The following is a 16,556-nucleotide window of genomic DNA, read 5'->3' as shown; positions in this document are numbered from 1 at the left end:
CACAAAACTTTTACTAAATTTATTTGGGATTGACTAAGTACTAAAGTACTAAGTACTAAATCCTAAGTACTAAATGTGTCATGACTAAGTTTTTAGTTATATAAACTAGTGTTCCAATGGCTTAGTCTGGCTACTAAAATGTGTGGATAAATACAAAAGAATTTACCAAAATTGTTTGTTGTACTTATTTCAGAAAACCAAAACTTTTTTTTATCACTGTATGTCTGGTTGCTAATGGTTTTGAGTATTTTTTTAAGAAATGGAAAGTTGAAAAACGAATAATGACACTCTTTTCATACTCATCCTTTACCTAAAGCTCCACTAGTAAAAAATAAACATTGATCAAGAATGTTTTTGACAGTGCTGAAGCACATAATATCAGATGCATCACACTCGCTCGGCCCAATCTACCTCACAGGATTGTTATTCTAATGAAAAATTGAGGAGATCAGTATGTATGTTGTCTCCTGCTCTTGTAAAAAAGGAAAGATATAAATATAACATGCCTCCAAGCAGAGAAGAATTCAGGAAAAGGACTTACCCTTTTGTTTTCTTCTGGTGTGAAGAAAGCTTGTACAAGTCTGCTTGCTAAAAGTTACAAACGGAGGGATGCTGGAAGCGACAAATGGGAACTTTTGTTTTTCCTCTTTGGGGTTTATGTTTGCTCTTAAATAATGGACTAAGCACAGCCTAATTCAGATATTCTGATCAGCTGTTATCACCTGAGTTTTACGTTCAAAATTATTCCTATAGGATTCCATGGGGCATATTCATTTCAGATGTCCATATACAGGCGTGCCTCTGGGTGTTCTATTAAATATTAAAATAATACTTACAAGCTTTCGTGGAGAGGAATATAACCTTAAGGTTTAAATTCTGAATTAGAAGATCCCAAAATTCCATTTGGTATAAAATAAACTCTCTGGTTTGAATAACTGAGTAACATTTAAAAATAAAGACTGCAAATAAATGTACAAAATGTATTTATTAAAGTAGCAGACATAAAGGTAAGTGTATAGGCTTTGTATATCTAATTGAAGACTTAGGTTTTGTTTGGCATATATTGATAGCAAATTATTCAGTTTCTGCTCTACTAATAACCCACTTCATAAATCACCTACAATAGCAGTTACATCCACTTAATTTTATTATGGTATAGAAATTTAAAAACAATAGCTATAAAAATAGTTCCTCTTTCCTATATGTTTACAAGACAAATAGCGTTCTTTTGAAGGAAGATTTATCATAAATATACCCAAAATTCAGCAGTTTCTAAAAATCATATCAACAAAGTTTCTGTATTTATTCTTAGCTCTTAGTCTGTTCAAATCAATCTATTTTACAGCAGCAATTTTACTTGCTACAATTACTGCAGTATTAAATAGTATAAAATAAAAAAAGCTGTTACTTTAGCAAAATTCTGGTAAATTTTGTAGACTCAGAGAACATCCAAAATAATTGAAGATCCAAGTATTACAATAGGTTTTATGCAAAAATGAAGACTGAATAAGATTTTCTCCCAAGTATATGTGCGAAAGTTGAATTTGGAGTGAAAGCTGTTGTAAGTATTAGATACCTGTAGAAGCAACTTCACTGAGACATGAATTTCAAGATAAGGATACTTTGCATTATATGATCCGTTCAGTATAAAAAAATTATACTAAATATAAGGAAGCTTCTTATCAAAGAACTTGTTCTTTTTCTCCCGAAATGGCAAAAATAATAATAATAATCTCTTCATCACTTTTAATCACATGAAAGCAGGTTTTGCAGATCTTATTTGGAAACATATGATCAGCTTCGGAATCCTTCTTTTCACAAACTTCCAGCACTCACATTTCTCTTTCATTCTGTAAAATTTAGGCCTCTGCATCAAAATGATGATTCTACAGTCCCAGAATAATAATAAATATGTATACAATGAACATGCAATTGCTTGATTTACTTTCTTACACGGCTAGAAGTGTTCTACCTTTTTAAAAGCAAAGTGATATTAGTTGTGGAACTGGGAGGCAAGGCAAAAGTAAATCCAACTACAAAAGCACTAGTGAATTTTCTACCCTCTTGAAATGATGCAAATGGCTTACAACAGCAACATAAAACTGATAAGAAGTTTTCAGAGGCCCGATAATCTGAGTATCAGCTGCTTCAGTTACGTCTTTCATCTCCCGCATTTCATGGACCAATATATTTGTAGAAAGCTTCCAGCTAGAATGCCAAGAGAAAATAATGTGTGCATTCAATAAATGACAGGACATCACATTTGCAGCCCACTTATCATCATTCAGTCCAGTTGTGCTAACACTATTAGGTTAGCGTAGGAGATGACCTGGCTGAGCCTGAGGGAGGGGTCAAACACATCATCAATCTTGAGTCCCTTGTGTCCACAAGAGATCTATGTCCACTTCACTTTGAATTCCATTGACTTTTATCTACCACCAATTTGCCTTGACTGTTAGTAGTTCAGATTCTTGTAGAGCACATTAACATACGATAAACTTATATTCATTTGACCTATCCGGACTCCTGATTTCCTGCACTTGTGAGTTAGGCTGTGAATAAAGCCAGGACAATGGGCATCCAGTCAATTGCATAGCAAATGGAGGACCAAACTCTTTGTTTTCCCATAGCTATTTATTAGTAGCTACAAACCTCTAAGTATTTATTTTAATAGATTTTGTGAAGGCTTAGGAAGCTATCACTTGGAAAAAAAACAATTCACTAAGTAGCAAAACTTACATGTTTTGAAATGTTCAATCATGGAAGGCTCGGTAGTTAAAAAATTCAGTCCTTCTTTTGAAGTTATAACTCCCAGCCTTGCGTTTGTGTCGGCAGACCAAAAGTCCTGCTATTCCCAGTGCAAGAACAAGTACGCCAATGACAATGATGACAATATAGCCTGCTCCCATACGAGATTTTTTCTCTTCCTTTAATCCAGCTGAAGCAAAAGAAATTGAGAAAATTACCATTGCTATAAATTGAACACTGTTATATAAAATTTGATCAGATCGTTATAATACTTTTTCACTGTAGGAGTGCAATCACATGTATGGAAATAAAATAATTACAAAGGATATCTGTACAGTTGAGATAACTGTAGCTTATTTGGAATGATAAATAACACAGAGAAAATTGCAGTCTTAATAAAAATCTCATTTTGTAGAAATTATCTATTTTCTTCTTGTTATGGTCAGTGAAGGTGAATTTGTCAAGATGGGGGGAAAAAACCCAAACAATTACAGTTATGAGCTGTTTTATGTCAAGTGAGACTGCCTATGTGATCCAGTTTGATGTAGTGGTTAAAGTGATCAGGTAGAAACCAGGAGACCATGAGTTCTAGTTCTGCTTAGGCATAAAGCCATCACTAGTCATTCTCTCTCAGCCCTAAGAAAAAGGAAATGGAAAATTACTTCTGAAAAACCTTGCCAAAAAAACTGCAGGGACCTGTCCGGGTAGTTTCCAAGAATCAGACACAATTGAAACGGGGGGGGGGGGGAACATCTGGCTACAAATATCCCAGGGTATTTTATTTTGATTAGCAAGAGCTCCCCCTGGTCACTGGGGGAAAGGAGATTTATTTTATTCCACCACCCACAATACCAGAGACTGCCTATGCAGCAGCAGGCTCATCTTACTGCTAGAGCGATTCCACTTTGTCTTTTGCACATGTTCTGTAGTTTGAAATGAGCCACTGCTATTGTTGCTAAAAGAGCTAAAATGGACAAAGCCTCCCAGCAGAAAAACAAGAGAAGAAACCCTAACCTTAACCCTGAGATTGATAGAGGACAGGTAGCGTCATGGGATGCCTAGAAGTAAAATATTCCTTACATAGGGTTACCTCTCTGTAGCATGTTGAAGAAGAATACTACTACATTTTGCTATATTTCAGTACATGGCTATTGTTGAGGCTGTATTCAATTCTGCCTCAGCTTTAGATGGCATAAAAATGCAGGCATGTTCATTAATGACAGTGTAGCACACTGGGCAACTTAGTAGCACCTACGTACTACTAAAACTCGTTTGTCTGTGTGTAATCTTTAACTAAAAGGGACGCGGTGGCTCAGTGGGTTAGGACACTGAGCTTGTTGATCAGAAGGTCGGCAGTTTGGCGGGTCGAATCCTGAGTGCCGTGTAACAGAGTGAGCGCCTGTTACTCGTCCCAGCTTCTGCCAACCTAGCAGTTCAAAAGCACATAAAAATGCAAGTAGAAAAATAGTGACCACTACGGTGGGAAGGTAACAGCGTTCCATGCGCCTTTGGCGTCTAGTCATGCCGGCCACATGACCACGGGGACGTCCTCAGACAAGCGCTGGCTCTTCAGCTTTGAAACGGAGATGAGCACTGGCCCCTAGAGTCGGAAACGACTAGCACACCTGTGCAGGGGAACCTTTACCTTTTCCTTTACCTAATCTTTAACTGGTTGAAATGGTGCAGCATAGGGCAATCATTTTTCAACCACGGTTATCTCAAATGGGCTAACTTATAGAATACATCCAGAATCCAGAACCCAAGACTTCCACAGAATAGATATCTGGCGCTTACATCATAAAGCGCTTTATGATGTAAATATTATTGTAAACATTTTGTAAACATTTTATAACATAATCATTCAAAATGTCATAAAACTTTTTTTTGTGATCAACTCTTGATGTTTGTGCTGTACAGTTCAATACAGGTTATTTTCAAGGCAGATACATCTCTGAATATTTCCCTGAATTTTTAAGAAGTTTTCCAGTGAAGCAGTACAGTGAAGCTCTGCCATTGTTGAAGGCACTGAGGAAATATCTCTGAAATGATGACCCAGTGTCACAGGTTGACTTATTATAATTATGAATTCTAGCTACTAGGTAGCTCTCAACAGAGCTTGGCCTTATTGGTGTCAGACCTCACTTGGTGATGTGCAACCCCCACTTGGGAATGGAGAAGAAATTCATTTAGTCCACGTTTGAATGCACATTTATTTACTTTCAGATTTTTAGCAAACACATCAAATGAAACAGTAAGCATCTGAAATTTGTAGTTTAAATTTTACAAGGCAGCTCATCAGTAATAACAGACATAAATACCAGGCAGAAATCTGGACATAAAAAAATATGTTTAAAAAAACCAGTATGGAAAATTATGTACAAAGACTTCCCAAACACAAAATCATACAGAAATGTTCTGAGAAATGTGCAACATATTTAAACATTTTAATGGAAACTTTTAGAATAACTATTATATTCAACTAGCCAGATATGCAACATATCTGCGGAAATGAAAACGAACCAAATCACCTATATCTCCAACATAATGCATTTCCAATGATGAGGCATTAAGAAGAACTAAACCTGTCAGGTTTGCCCATTCCTAGGCTGAGTAGAAAAATTCTGGCTTCTCTTCGTTGGCTCGGAGGGTGATTCTGCTCTCAGGGTGTCCATTCTCAACACGTGAGAGCTCTCTCGCAACATTAAACTGTTTACCTAGTGACTTCGTACTGACTTTGCTCTGACTTACCTCTGAATTTGTGAAGAGGACCCCAAGTTGTTTTGGGTGTTGCAATAATTTCACCTGATTTCCAGAAACGGAAACCCTGGCAATTCTGCAAGAATGAAATATACTTATGAAATATTTATTTTCAGATTAAATGTACTATACATTATGACTAGTAAATAAGGATCTTAGAGATCCTTTAAAAAACACAACTGCCACAATAGTCAGTTCACATATTTAAGTCAAGTTATCAAATTATAACTGAGAAGGCACTCTTAGATAGAATACAGGCAACTAGTGTATCATAGGATATAGTAACTCCAGCTTTGAGGTGGCTTACATCTCTGAAACATCCTATGCTTCCTATCATCAGAAGGAATAATATTTGTGACCCTGTTCTATCTGTAAATCTCTTTGCAGCCATAAAGACTTAGGATACAACAAAAAATGCTAAATTCTCTATATCTACTATATATCCCGTTAGAAGTTACCAAGTTCCAAAAACTACAGCCCTCTATTTGTTGCTGAATTTCTGTGTTGCTGAGCAGAATTTCTGTTGCAGATAGAAAATTATCTACATTAGAATCTTAAAATGATCTTACTGTAAGATCATTTAAGATTCTGATGTAGATAAACACCAAAATAGAAATAAAAGCAAATAGCATACACAGCACTTATCGTTCTTTTTGCTAACTGTTGCATTTCCAGTTTTTGCTGAAGAAAATTACAGATTAAGTTTATCTATGAGCTGTGTACTATTTTGTTTTGGTTTATGAAGCAGCACATTCTGGAAACAGATAAAACAATAGTTTTGATTTTTTTTAAAAAAATCACTTTGTCTTCCAACTGAGTAAGACTTCTTACCGTTCTGCAAGTGCTTTTAGGAATTTCAACACAAATTTTGATTTTGCAATGTAAGTAAACCACTGAACTATTGACAAATGAAAATATTTTCAGTTTAAATCGGGCTCGGTTGGATATCCCATTTGCAATCACGATGGTGTTTGTATTTGGAACTGGACAGCTGAAAAAGAAAGATCAATTAAACGTTTAAAGAAGCATAGAACTTGATCTATATCAGGGGTGTCAAACTCAATTTCATTGAGGGCTGCATCAGCATTGCAGTTGCCCTCAGGGGGCCAGGTGGGTATGGCCAGGGTGGGCATGGCCTACTGGGTGGACGTGGCTAGACTGTGTATGACCTACTGGGTGGGCGTTCGCATCAAGGGTGCCTTTGGGGGCCTGGGCAGGAGTGGGAGAGATCTGAGGGTCTCTGGCAGAAGGAGGGTCTCTGGTCCAGGGCCAAGGCAGTGGGGGCCATTCCCTCAGTTTCCAGGATGGCTTCGTGGGCCACATGAAACCACTTCGCGGGCCGGATACGGCCCCCGGGCCTTGTGTTTGACATGTCTGATCTATATGGATTTACAGATCTATTTATAAACATACAAAAATGTGACAATTTTCCAAAAAGAAAGTATCAAGAGTAAGGCTATTCAATTTGCAGTTATTAAATGGCTGATAGTTCTAATAATGATAGTAAAATATCTCACTAGTCTATAAATCTCTTCTGTTTCATAGAGGATCTGATAACATCTAGGACAGATATGCATCATCAAGTGACTCACATACATTCAGATAAATAAATAGTAGCATTGTAACGTTCTTTGAGTACATTTCATAATGTATACTGTTGTGTATCCAGGTGCAGGCATCTGCATAGCAGCAGCCACTAGGGGGCGTTGGCCTGGACAGTTTTGGCGGGAAACCCAGTTTCGGCGGGAAACCTAGGGCCAACCCCATTGGCTAGCCGCCTACCTGGCCAGGTATATAAGGAGGCCAGGTAGCCCTTGTTCTCAAGTACGAAACCCCCCACAATAAAGAGCTGAACACGTACTCCGGCTGGCGTCTCTTCCTTGCGTCGGACCCACTACATTACATATACAATTACCCATTGGAGACTGAAGGCATTACTCTCCCTCCCCTTCTTACTGCAGAAGTAACCCACAAGCAGCTACCCAAGTGGAGGTTCTTGGGCTCAGGGATTCAGCCACAGGCCACCTGTCATCTGTTTCCTCACATGTATTCTCCTCCACCAACACATATAGAAAATTCCCTGGCTGCTACCTCTGCCAACTTCTCACAACAGTGAAGTTTGTAAAAGTGAACCTGGCCACTGGTGTAACGTACACCTGCATTTGATTCCCTGAGAGTCTGCAAACATGTACGTTAGAAAGAGGACTGGTTTTGCTCATCCATTTTCATTTAATTCCTACTCTGGCTTTACTTCTTCATATCTTTGATTTGATTGCTAAAATTATCTATATGGAACGATGGAACCACTCAATTCATTGAAACCAAAAGCCAAAAATTCAGAATGCATTTATTCTGAAATGTTCCCCCATTTTATAAATATTATATCCATAATTTTTCTAGCCAAGTAGATGAATATAATTTAAACAAACATACCTAGCAACTAAGAGGCTAAAGCCAAGAAATAATGGCTTAAATCAACTTATAAAATGAAATGACACCATTACAAACAAAAGAGTGGATTTACATTGCTGATGTTTCAACTTTAAGATTACAAAAGCTGATGCTATCCTATAAATTTTTGCATTATACTATTCACAAGGTTTGTAATAACATCTTAATACATTGTGTATACTATACCTGCCATGTATAAAATGAAATGAATGAGGATCCATTGAGTTATTAGTTGGGGTTGCCCAACATTGGCCAACAACCAACTTGAGTTTCTTGCTTCTTGTTTGAACTCCCACCTCAATCATTACATTATCACTACCAGAGATGCTGAAATTTTGTGGAATTGGAGAACTGCCAATAAACAATCGCATTTCTGTTAAGAAGTGTCCAGATCCATGTAAATCTTCAAAAATAGTATAAATCCTGAAAAGCAATGAGCCACTGTTAACATTGGTAGACTAGTTTTATAAACTATGTCCTCTGTCTGCGCAATAACAGTATTATTTTCAGATATCACAGAAGAATAAAGTGGTTCCTTGTTCAGTATTCAGCCAAGGGAATAGAAAGGATACTACTCTTTACTTGTGAAATGTCTAGAAAAAAATTAAAGATAGTTGCATAAACATTAGCACAAAGCGAATGATTAAAAGACTGCTAGAATTTGATCACTATATCTATGTCAACAAATTAAAAGATTTTGACTTTTTAAATTTTTTATTTAATATACTTTATTAGGATTGTCTTACTATTTTCCTTTCTACATGAAAATTTCTTTAAATAATTTGACTGCAGATGTTCATAAAACCTGAAATATTATTTCCAAACATTAAATGTAAGTGGTACATGAAAAGATAACAATTTAGTTGAGTCACCTGTATTTTGATACAATGTCTAAAATGAAGATCAACTCTGAATATTCTCCTCTCTTTTGCAGATATTATCCACAAAATTCTGTATTTTGGACTTCTGCCATAAATCTTTGTAATCGGCTCTTATTTTCTAAGAAGTTACTTACCCTTCTGAAGTATATCCAGATGAAGTTAAGAGATTATTCTCAAAGGTACAGTGAATTTGACTTGAAATCTTTAAGTGGTGGATAATCCTATGGGAAGAAAAATCATTCCGAAGAACAGTTTTTGCAATGGTGTGTGTGGTATTCTGAAAAAGAAATTAACGGAGAAAGATATTAATTTGCTTTTTTTTTAGTTTAAAAAACAGCAAACAGATTTGGGGAAAAGTAGATTTGCGCAGAAAACAGATTTGGGGAAAAGTAGATACAAGTAGGCTGGGCTACAAAACAAGCAAAAGAGTAAAATAAAGAAAAATGCAGGATCTGCTTATTACACAAGGACAAACTATTCTATTTATTTAATCAAATTAATCATAATTCGTTTATTTCGACTGAGGCATCTAACACGTAGAAGATCCTTGGAAAAGATAAGAATTACATTACAGTGATAGTAAAGAATGAGAAATACATTTCAGAAACAGTTTCTATTTAAACTATGAATCAGAGCCCCAAATCTTGCCCCAGCATATTTTCTTTATGGATAGGCAAAGGTAAAGGTAAAGGTTCCCCCGCACATGCGTGCTAGTCGTTTCCGACTCTAGGGGCCAGTGCTCATCTCTGTTTCAAAGCCGAAGAGCCAGCGCTTGTCCAAGGACGTCTCCGTGGTCATGTGGCCGGCATGACTAGACACCAAAGGCGCACGGAACGCTGTTACCTTCCCACCGTAGTGGTCCCTATTTTTCTAATTGCATTTTTACATGCTTTCAAACTGCTAGGTTGGCAGAAGCTGGGACGAGCAACAGGCACTCACTCTGTTACGCAGCACTTGGGATTCGACCCGCCAAACTGCCGACCTTCTGATCGACAAGCTCAGCGTTCTAACCCTCTAAGCCACCACGTCCCTCTTTCTTTATGGATAGTGCATGCATAATTTGTTATAATTTACTATTACCTTTCTTTTTTAAAAAAAACCCACCTTATTGAGAGGGTGGAATGACATGTAATGCTGTATTCAGAGCTAATCACTTCAAAAAAACCCTCTATCCTTAATTATTTCAGCTTACCTATTCTTAATGTTTAATTAGATATTATTTAATTTATTCTTGAGTAAAAGACTTACAGTTTGTATTTCAGTTTCGCATTCGTTCCAGTCAGTATGAAGTACTACATGACTAGAATTACTGGAAGTTACATTGCAGCGAGGATTTCCTAGGTACAAGGAGGATTCTGGGATAGATTGCTGGTGCAGAAAGTCCTTCTTAATGGAGAGGACAATTTTTTCAAACTCACACTGTACTTGAACGGCCTCCTTAATTGAAACAGCAGTAGAACCACTAATCAAGGACAAGTTTTGAGGTAAATCATGAATGTTTGTTGTTTGATTTATAGTTTTCTTATTAATTGTAGTGTTGGCAGTTGCATTCTCCAAACTTCTGCTGCTACTAGTAGAAAAATTATCTCGGGCAGATGAAGGCACAGGGTCTGAAGTATATGGATCAGTCAAAGGTAAAGCTGTGGTGCTCCATTCTTTTGACTGTGCATCCCCAGAATTAAGGCTGGAAGAAAGTACTACAGAGTAGAGAAAAGTTATTGAAAATTGTATTATACAACTCGGTTATTTTTTTTCACAAAGAATTACGGTAAATACAACTTTGAGCTCTATCCTACGAGAAACCTTCCCGTTTGGAAATCATATGTGATGTGCTGCAAAACCACCACCACCCTTCCCTATGCTGTCTTTCCCATCTGCACAACAAACTGCTTCCAGCATAGCATCATCACTGAGTTTGCAGCTCACAAAGCACATATTCAGCCAATTAGTGCTTGGCCTGAACTAGCTGGATACAGAGAATGCCAGCTAATGGATGCTCACTGTCTCAGTTTCAAACTCACCAATTCTGTGAATTAACAAAAAAAAACTGTCTTCTTTCATAAAAAGGAGAAGCAAATTATTTTCTCTTGCTAATACCCCAATTCATTCAGAGTTCGTGCATTTGGAAACACGTATGTATCTACATTCGCATGTTGGTCTACAAATCTGAACCTTCTGATAAGCTATTTCTCAAAGTAATGGGAGCTTTATTGACACCTCTAAAAGAGCCTTCGTCTTTCAATGGTGTCAGATCAATCTGGCAACTTTTGAGAACCTTGCATAGCTGTAAACTTTCATGCCAGTCAGACTGCATCTATGAGGTGGACCAAAGAAAATGTGAAGTGAGGCAGGGAAGGGGGCCATAAAAACACTCTATCCAGTGAGAAAAATATATCACTTGAAATACCTGACCAATTCACTGGGATATGAGTTGTCTATGTTTCTAAAGTGTTACTTTAGTTACTTGAAAGGGATGAAGAGCTAAAGTTTTCAAAAAAATCTATTCAAGCTTCATTCAGAAAAGATGTTCGGTCAGCATTTTATATCACAGCAGTAAGATGACTATTAACAGTTATAATTTATCATTTAATTACTTGGGTAGCATTGTTACAATATTAGAAATTCTGCAGATCATTCTTGCAAAGGACTATTAACTCTATTAATTCATATAATTATATGTACTTTAGATGTATGTCTGCTTACAGCTTTCTTTGATAACGGAATGAATTGAAACCCTTTCAGGTTGGGAATAAATACAGGCACGCTATATAACCTCCCCTGTTTTTTGTTTTGTTTTGTTTTAGTTTGTTTCTTGTTGTGAAAAGTATCCAGACACAGGCCTAGTGCTGCTCAGCAGGCCAGCCCATCGAAAGCCAAACTCAAAAGCCTAACTTCCCCCTTCCTCCTCTTCTTCCTCTTCTCAAGAGAAGCTAGGAGCCTGTTTCACTGAGGGAAGGTTGGCTAGAGGATGGACTTACCATTCATCTGCAACCCTCTCAACATCATTCAGTAGATGTCAATTTTATTGGAGTACTGATGTAAAAGAATTTTTACCTTTACCGCTATCTCAAAAAGTTTCCTTTATCACTCAGCAATAACCCCCTTTTCATTTTCCTGGGGAGGAGGAGGATGCTAAAGAAAAGCACATCAGACTGTAAGCCAGCCTCCCCCAGTCCTAGTCTCTGGCTGGTGTGGGAATTTCAGTTTCTCGGATTCTCAATAATGGCTCTTGTGGGTGGCTTCCAAGAGCTCCCAGCTGCCACTCACAACTTTGCTTCCTAAGAAGAGCACGCCAAGTGGTCAGTAGTGGAGGAATCTGAAAGTCAGTATTTCATTAGAAAACAATTTTGATAGCCAAATCAGGCTGAAGAAACTACGGGGGGTTAGAATGGCATTTTGCAGGGACAGGTTCAAGTGACTGGACCTTGCCCACTCCATGCCCAAGAATTTCCAAGACTGCATGTAATCCTCTGTATGGGGACCACAAGGGTGAAGCAACAATTTCATGGCAATTAAGTATAGTAGAGTTGGATGAAAATGAAAATAAATATTGAAACCTTGCCTTCACAGTTTCTCCCAGGTCTCTCAGCATTTACACTGACAAATCCTTCTTTGCATTTGCATCCATAAGATCCATAAATATTGTAACAGGTTGCATTAGGAGAACAATCTGTTTCCTCTCTCTCACATTCATTGTTATCTGTTTTTAAAAATATAATAAAAGAGAGCAGTAATACATGAATTTGTGATTATTATTTAGCATGCTGGCAATTGTAGTATTTGTTGTTACAGCTAATGCAGTACTTTGATATTTCTATACTTGTTAGAAAATGTCGGTACTTTTGTTCTTTTGAATGAACATCATTTTAATACCACACTACTTACTATGATTCATGAATAATACTCACTCCATGAGAGAAGTAAATACTGTATACAAATATAATGACTGCAGTAAACTTAATTAGAATGTCATTTTGGAATTCCACTGCCATTGGAGAATATTGGTTTGAGTTTAAACTGCTTATTTTCAGAATCTATTAAATTAAAACAAACTATTATTTACCATATATGGATAGACTGCTATTATCAACCTCGAAAAGGCTGCTGTTTCGAAAAGCTTCAAGAAGAGACCCAGAAACGTTCCTTGCATCCATGTCTGTTGGAATCAGGAGGCTGTAGTTGACCACTATGCTTCCTGGGATAATACTTACGATTGAAATGTTAATCATACCAGCATCCATTTTTTGAAGAATATTAGGGGGCAAAGATGTACGGACCTGTTACCAAAACAGAGTGCATGAATCTGTGTGCATATTTGTCCTGAGAATGATTTTGACTGTATGATTTGAAGCAAGGGTGTCAAACTGCCGGCCCGTGGTCCAGATGCATCACAGCAAAACTGCACCCACCTCATTGCCAGTGACGTTGCGAGTTTGACACCCCTGATTTGAAGGACGACATACAGATTTTTAAAAAGTTTGTTTATTTATTTGTTTATTTAGTTCTCACTTTTATATTTATACAAATAACTCAAGGTGGCAAACATATCCACACACCTGCCTCATATTTTCCCCACAACAACAGCCCTGTGAGGTAAGTTGGGCTGAGAGAGTGCATAGCCAAAGATTACCCAGCTGTCTTTCATGCCCAAGGCAGAACTAGAACTCAAGGTCTCCTACTTTCTAGTCTGGTGCCTTAAGCACCTGACCAAACTGGCTTACTTATTTACTTAATGTTTGAATAAAACCATATAGAACAGGGGTGTCAAACTGCCGGCCTGTGGGCCAGTTGCATCATGTGGAGGCCGCACCCACCCCAGCTCCGGCAATACAAAAAAAGCCATGATATGTCACGACACGTCACGTGATCTGGTGAGTTTGACACCCGTGACATAGAACATTCAGAAGATGGGATGATGTTGCATCCAACAAGATTTCTCAATAACCAACCAATGTTGTTGAGCTACCTGTCTAATTATTTAGATTAGGATAGTCATATATATCCTTAAAAACAAAATAACAGACATATAGACATAGTAGACTACAGGTAGTTCTCGACTTATGGCCACAATTGGCCCCAAAATTTCTAAAGGTTTCTAAAGTAGCCCTACATGGTCTCCCAGGATCATCTCAAGCATCCTCAAAATAAAAACTATTTGCCAGTCTATGTTGAAAAATAATGTAAAATCCCATCAAATTACGAGAAGCGGTAGCAGCACCAAATGCATAATTATTAATACATTAATATCGGTAAATACAGGTAGACCTCAACTTGCAACAATGACCATTTTTCACACTTATGACCTTTGCAGCAGCCCCATGATCATGTGATCAAAATTCAGATGCTTGGCAACTGGTTCATACTTATGACCATTCCTGTGTCCCAAGGTCATGTGATCATCTTTTGCAACCTTTTGATAAGCAAAGTCAATGGGGAAGCTACATTCACTTAACAACCATGGTACTAATTTAGCAACTGTAGTGATTCACTTAACAAATGTGGCAAGGAAGGTTGTAAAATGGGAGAAAATTCACTTAGCAAGTGTCTCACTTAACAACATAAATTTTGGGCTCAATTGTGGTCATAAGTTGAGGACTAACTATATAGCCCATGCAAACAAAATGTGTTCGGACTGCCATTCCCAAGTAGCCAACTGGGAATTTGGGAGTGCAAGCAGCTCATTCTTATCCAACTGACTGAATGAAAAGAAAGCAAGTCCAGGGAACTGATTCTGGGAATGAGGGCAGTTGATATTATTCACCATCTCCCTTCACCCAGTCAGTAAATTTGTGGGTCTGAAGTTGAGTACCAAGTTCAACTCAGTACCATTTTTAGTTCTATAATTTTTATCCCTATTTCAGATTTGCAAGTTGCAATTTAGGGTTACATTTGCCATAGAATTATTAGTCCACATTATGGACTAATCATGGGACGTGATGGACCCTGTATCCTAGATTAAACGTCATACTAAATAAAATAAATATATGATTACGTCCATTATAGAGCTCTCTTATTTTTAAAAAGGTATTATCATCATCGTCATCATTTTACCTCATTAAGAAACATCTTTGAAAAATTTTGGCACTTTTCACTTCTTGAGTTGCTGAACTCTGAGCTATAGTTCAGATTCACTATCCTAACTGTCCCATTAAATTTCTGGGCAGCTGCAAGATATGAGAAGGCGACCAAAGTTAGGCAAGCATTGTTAGTTAATTAACAAGTAATCAGATTCTGGGCAGGTTCTAGACATCCAATACATTATGACAACTCACTTTTACACTTCAAATGGAAAACCAAAAGAATAGTTTAAAAGCAACTGAAGAGAAGCAACTTTACATTTAAAGACACAACTGATATTTACCATCTGAGTGTTTTGCACCTACGGTCAAAGATTTGCAGAACACATTTTGCTCTTTTGAAGAAATAAAATAATTGCAAAAACATAGTGATAAAGATTAAAATATCACAACCAGGGCTTTTTTTCTCATAGAACGCTCAGAATGGAGTTCCGGCACCTTTTTTGGATGGAACCTTGTAGGGTAGGCAAGGCAGGTTGTATGACATGTGTGAGTTCCGGCACCTTTTTCTTTTACAAAAAAAGCACTGATCACAACCATCATTTACTGTCATACAAATATTAGCAAACTAAATCAAATAGTCTGAATTAGTAGCTAACAATATTTATCATACACAGTATAATTTTTTTTAAATAGAAACAAAACAAAAAAAGAAACCCAAAGTCCTCTTTCTTCATTCCTCTATTGCCACTTGTTAAAAAGAAATGTAATGATTGATTAGCATATATCAACAATTATTACAGCAAATATGATATACATTTTTATAACACAACTATTATTATATTATAATTACTTTGGATATTCACCCACCCCCAGCTTACGAAGAATCAATAATTTTGATTACTTTCTTGATAAATTCCAAAAATCCCAAATATAATCAAGGGGAACATTTTCACAAGCTGCAATCATTCTAAACTTGATTCAGTCAATAGGAAGGATGTTAGGAAAGACGATAGCATAGACTTCCAATATTACTAAATGCCTGTTCATATTTATTTATTGTTCATATTTATTTATGTTAAATTGAAAAGGTAACACTTTCTGTTATGGACTTCTGTAGATACACTGTGATATTGTATGATGTTATTGTACCTGTCTTTACTTTACGCTGCACAGTTTTACTTTCGTTTCCATTTAAGTCCGCCTTTATTTTAACTGTGTATAAAGTTCCTGCTTTTAGTTCAGAAATATTCAGATGATTGCTTTGGGTTTTAACCTTCTTTATCAGCAGTTCCTCCTCAAAGAGCAGAAAATGGAAAGTAGTATTTGCTGAATAATGTGTAGTCCAGGAAACCTGGAAGCTAGTATTCGTCACATTGGAAAAAAATATTCTTTCAGCTGGAAAAGGTGCTGAAAAAGAAGAGGAAACCATTGAATCCCTTCTTAAAAGTATCTATCACATTTGTTTTATGAATAGTATCATGGTTTATTAAAAAAAAGAATCTTTGATACTGTAGAAAACTATTGCTTGGATTTTTTTTCTCAGTCCCTACTAGAGAATGGGTTTAGATCAGAGGCCCCCAACTTCCAGTCCGTGGCCTGGTACAAGTCCGTGGCCTGTTGGGAACCGAGTCATGCAAGTGGTGGGTGAGCTCATGAAACTTCATTTGCACATGTACAGAATCTAGTTAAGCGTGCAAAA

The 16,556-nt window shown here is 37.1% G+C and overlaps 1 protein-coding gene across 2 annotated transcripts in view; it reads right to left on the bottom strand.

Annotated features, from left to right (window-relative positions):
• Positions 1-972: 972 nt before the first annotated feature.
• UMODL1 (uromodulin like 1) overlaps positions 973-16,556 on the bottom strand; it is a 37,408-nt gene continuing 21,824 nt past the window's right edge. The window contains exons 8-18 of one of the 2 annotated variants that reach the window (XM_083362650.1): positions 16,007-16,264; positions 14,889-15,001; positions 12,901-13,114; positions 12,400-12,537; positions 10,086-10,534; positions 8,972-9,114; positions 8,143-8,379; positions 6,337-6,496; positions 5,497-5,581; positions 2,740-2,938; positions 973-2,208 (exon numbers count right to left, since the gene is read on the bottom strand). In XM_083362650.1, coding sequence (XP_083218776.1) covers positions 2,754-2,938; positions 5,497-5,581; positions 6,337-6,496; positions 8,143-8,379; positions 8,972-9,114; positions 10,086-10,534; positions 12,400-12,537; positions 12,901-13,114; positions 14,889-15,001; positions 16,007-16,264 — 1,982 coding nt within the window. In that variant the 3' untranslated portion in view covers positions 973-2,208; positions 2,740-2,753. Of the gene's footprint in view, positions 2,209-2,739; positions 2,939-5,496; positions 5,582-6,336; positions 6,497-8,142; positions 8,380-8,971; positions 9,115-10,085; positions 10,535-12,399; positions 12,538-12,900; positions 13,115-14,888; positions 15,002-16,006; positions 16,265-16,556 lie in introns of those variants that run through there. The other variant, XR_014492523.1, reaches the window with a different exon arrangement.

The sequence above is a fragment of the Vipera ursinii genome (genome assembly GCF_947247035.1).
Source record: "Vipera ursinii genome assembly, chromosome: 4".
Classification (NCBI taxonomy): Eukaryota; Metazoa; Chordata; class Lepidosauria; order Squamata; family Viperidae; genus Vipera; species Vipera ursinii.
Note: the sequence above shows the minus strand (reverse complement) of the source record. Positions and strands in the feature narration are given on the sequence as shown.